This window comes from Glycine max, chromosome 3 (assembly GCF_000004515.6).
Source record: "Glycine max cultivar Williams 82 chromosome 3, Glycine_max_v4.0, whole genome shotgun sequence".
NCBI lineage: Eukaryota > Viridiplantae > Streptophyta > Magnoliopsida > Fabales > Fabaceae > Glycine > Glycine max.
Window position 1 is genome coordinate 21186187 of NC_016090.4, and position 4307 is coordinate 21190493.

At 38.9% G+C, this 4307-nt stretch overlaps 1 protein-coding gene across 1 annotated transcript; it reads right to left on the reverse strand.

Annotated features, from left to right (window-relative positions):
• Positions 1–1617: 1617 nt before the first annotated feature.
• On the reverse strand, positions 1618–2710 carry LOC100790038 (putative pentatricopeptide repeat-containing protein At3g15200). The gene is made up of 2 exons (XM_003522093.2): positions 2682–2710; positions 1618–2461 (listed from the first exon to the last, which is right to left on the reverse strand). Exons 1-2 carry the CDS (start codon positions 2708–2710, stop codon positions 1618–1620), a joined length of 873 nt encoding a protein of 290 aa, XP_003522141.2.
• Positions 2711–4307: the final 1597 nt, after the last annotated feature.

Below are 4307 nucleotides of genomic sequence, written 5' to 3' on the forward strand. Positions count from 1 at the left end.
GAGAAAGTATGCCCATTTTGTGGCCCTTTCACATCCATAAGCAGCCATTAACACTTGCTCAGCAGTGAGCACTTCATGTATCAAATCTATAGACTGCTTGGAGCACCAGTAGAGATAACTAGTGATAAGGATCCTGTTATTGTGAGTAATTTTTGGAAAGAGTTCTTCAAAACTTTTTGAGGATTGAACTGAAGATTTTCCTTTTACCATCTCGTTTGAAGTTCAAGACAAGGGTTCTATTTTGGGGAAGGGGTATTGTTATGTAAATACAAATAGGATAAGAATGTTAATTAGTTAGTTAGCCAGCTACCATCAAATAGGATTTCATAACTGTTGGGTAACTGCCTATAAACAAAGTAGGGCTATGTATTTTAGATAAACTAGAACAATAATAACAGAAGTGCAGTTTACATTTACAGGTCTCCCGTATCTTTGTTTTTCTCATCTTTGTTTTTCAAAGCTAATTTCCTATACTTTTGAAAAAATATATAAATGTCATATCATAACTAAAAAATATATCAATGTCATATCATAACTAAACTGTTGTATTCTTGGCAAATGGTTTTTAAGAGTGGTAGCAGGCAGATATGTAAAGACACTAAAATGCTTTATGTTTCCTCAGATGTTTTATGCTTTTGTTCTCCAATTTTGCAGGCATTCTGTGACATAGAAGCTGTCTACACATTTGAAGGCATGTATGACATAAACACCTTGGTTACAGGTAGGGAAATTACAGGTATTTTTTCTTTATATTGTTTTCAAGATGTTCATATGAGAACCAGCTCTTAACATGGTCTTTTTTGCTGGAAATTTTCATTTTTTTTGTCCTAACATCCTGGACTAGTAGAGAAGAAAAAGGAAAATCTGCGCAACTTTTGACATATTATTACAGTAGATATGTCTTCAATCCTAGAGCCATTTTGATTGAGTAGAGCATGTAGCTAAATTGGCTGAACTAATATCTTGAATGAAGCCTTAGATGTCAAAGTGATCTATGTCACATTGTATGTATTCCCTTGGATAGTTTCGATATTAATTGCACAACTAAAAACATTTTATTTATAACAAAGAGCTCGATCAATCACTTCAAGGATTTCACTTGTGATAGAGTAGCAATATAGCAATTACTAGTTACTCTGTTGTATTTACTTTGTTTATATAGATATTTGAAAGTTACTCTATTGTATTTACTTTGTTTATATATACGTATGCATATCAGTAACGCTAAGTTGCTAACTATGCTTGAGGTTCTAGCTATACCCATAAAAAGGACATTAACTTGCAGTTTACTAATTACCATTACTAGAGCGAGTGTTTTTACTCATTTCCATAACCATATTTCCTTCCAAAAGCTCAACAAGTCTCTGAAATCTTTGTAGAACTGGTACCCGCTAATGCCAATTTACATGAGTGACACACTACTACCAATTGGCATTCCACAAGAGATTCTAAACCTGCCTCTCACCATTCTACAAAACTTGATATAATGGTTTTGGTTTAAGGCTTTACAACCAAGGTGAACATACTTCTAAATTGATTACAACCAAACCGAACTACAAAGCCTAAGGACACATTGTCCAAACATTCCAATTAGACCAAATTCCAAGACCTCATGGCTCAAAGACTAGTTCTCCCCCCTTCAACATCCTCATGTTTTTTTGTCCTCCCCTTCAACCGAATGTTCATGGAACTTACTAGCTTATCCGTCCTTGGCTCTAGCACCATTCCCTTTGATATCATCTCCTCTAAATAGCGCACGGCATCCTTTACTCTCCCTTTCTCAAAGTTTTCATGAATCATGATGGTATATGATCTCCTATTTGGTCCCCATCCATTCCTCTCCATTTCTTCCCATGTTTTTCTCACTCCATCCCCATCATCCCATTTCATGTACAAGCTCAACACCATGTTATAAACATCACCATTCATGCCACATCCATTTCTCTCCATCCTCTCCAAAACCCTGCAAACCTTCCCCGACTCCTTCAAGCTCTTGAGCAAGTAACAATAAGTAACAGCATTAGGCAAGCAACTCCCCTTCTTCCTCTCCATCTCATCCACCAGCTCATAAACCTTCTCCATCCGTTGTATGTTGCACATGTACTTAATAAGAAAATTGTAAGTAGCAACATTCGGTTCACAACCTCGCTCACTCATGTCACAGAAAATCTTCAAGGCCTCAGGAATCCTCTTCTTGAAACAAAGAGCATCAATGATGCAGTTGCATATCACAACATCCGGTTTACCACCCTTGGTCAATGCCTTGATGAAGGTGGCATAGGTAAATATATCAGGCTTGCATGGAGAAGCCACTATGTCTCTCCACACCCTCTTTGCCTTATGCGAGTTCCCCAAAACACACCAACCATTCAGGATCACGTTCCACATCTTCATATCAGCCCTACAACAACAACCCTTCTTCCATATCCTCTTATGGGGTTCAGAACTGGGAAACAAGTACCTTCAGTAATAACAACAATGCAAGCAAAAGCAATGGGATCAGTAGCTGCAGCATCTAATTACAAAACGGCAGCACTAACTTTCTTGATCATAGCAGCACAATAACATGGGGGCTGCAAGCAGAATGCATGGAGAAGCCACTATGTCTCTCCACACCTTCTTTGCCTCATGCGAGTTCCCCAAGATATAGTGGCTTCTCCATGCAAGCCTAATATATTTACCTGCAGGCAGCACTAACTTTCTTGATCATATACACACACCCTCATGACACACACACACACACACACACACACACACAAACCGTAATCACACACACACACCCTCGTTACACACACACCCTGATGACACACACACACACACACACACACACACACACACACACACACACAGACAAACCCTAATCACAAACACACACACATACCCTTATCACAGACACACACACACACCCTCATGAAAAATACACACACACACACCCCTGATGAGACACACACACACACCCTGATGAGACATACACAAACACACAGACAAACCCTAATGACACAGACACACACAAACCTTAATGACACAGACACACACACAAACCCTAATGACACAGAGACACACACACACACCCTCTTGACAGACACACACCCACGAACCCAGAGACAGATACACACAGAAAAACCCTAATCACACACAAGCACACATTCCCTCATGACACACACACCCACATGACACACCCTAATAAAAACACACACACACACCCTTATGACAGACACACAAACCCTAATCACATACACCATCATGACACACACAGACACAAACCCTAATCAAACACACACACACACACACAAACCCTAATGACACACACACACACACCCTCATCACACACACACACACACACACACACACTTAGTCAACCTCACTTCCGACCTAGTCAACCTCCCTTAGGTTTGTTGTATGTCATGAATGTAATATGCTATAGAAACAATTGTTGATGTCCATATTTATCTGTAATCGAAATTTAGATTTTGTATGTTCTTGTGCGTCATCAATGTTATTTGCTATATACACAATTGTTGTTCATGCTAAGTGAACCTTAGATTCCCGTGAAAAAGATACTAAAAGTTACTATAAAGTTAGGATGGAGAGTGTCAATGCTGATGCAGAAGCCTTTGGTGATCACTGGGAAAGTTCAGATTGCTCTATGCATTCTGAAGCTGAAGCACTAGAACATATGAAGAAAAGAGATAGAGGCCATCAAAGTGTGTCATTGGAGAATAAGATAGGAGATTCAACTGTGGTTAAGATGAGTGAGAAAAATAATAATGTTGATGTCGGCGACTGCACGATTCTTGATGACCATGAAGGAGAAGAGCATTGTTGTGGAAAAGGAACAAATGCGAGGAGTGTTTCTTTTTTGCCAAGAAGCCAAGAGAAGATAGGAGATTTGGCTAAAGTTGTGATAAAACAAGACATGAAGGGAAGAGAGCATAAATATGGTTTTAACAACAATAAACGTGAGAAGCCAGAGAAGGTAAGGGTGGTGGATGATGAAACTGGCGACAAACATGAGTTGTATGAAGTCCTAAGGATGCCATCTAGATGTGTATTTTTCAAGATATAATATTTATATTGCATCACGCATCCATTGATTGCTGATTACATCTAATATACTTTTTTTAACATATATTGTCAAATCAAATCATCATTCAATGTTTGCTGCACAACACGTCAGTAAAATTTGCTATGTACAAAATGACACCAACCCCAATCAACCCCTCCCCTGGGAACCCCCAATTTCATTTCTTCATCATTCAAGGTCTTCATTTCATTCCTTCCCTGAGAGTTTGAAGTACTGTTCTCAA

Coding starts and splice junctions, on each gene's coding strand:
- LOC100790038 (XM_003522093.2), bottom strand. CDS start 2,710: ATGATCAAGAAAGTTAGTGCTGCCTGCAG. Junction 2,462..2,681: donor AAAGTTAGTGCTGCCTGCAG/GTAAATATATTA, acceptor TTATTACTGAAG/GTACTTGTTTCCCAGTTCTG.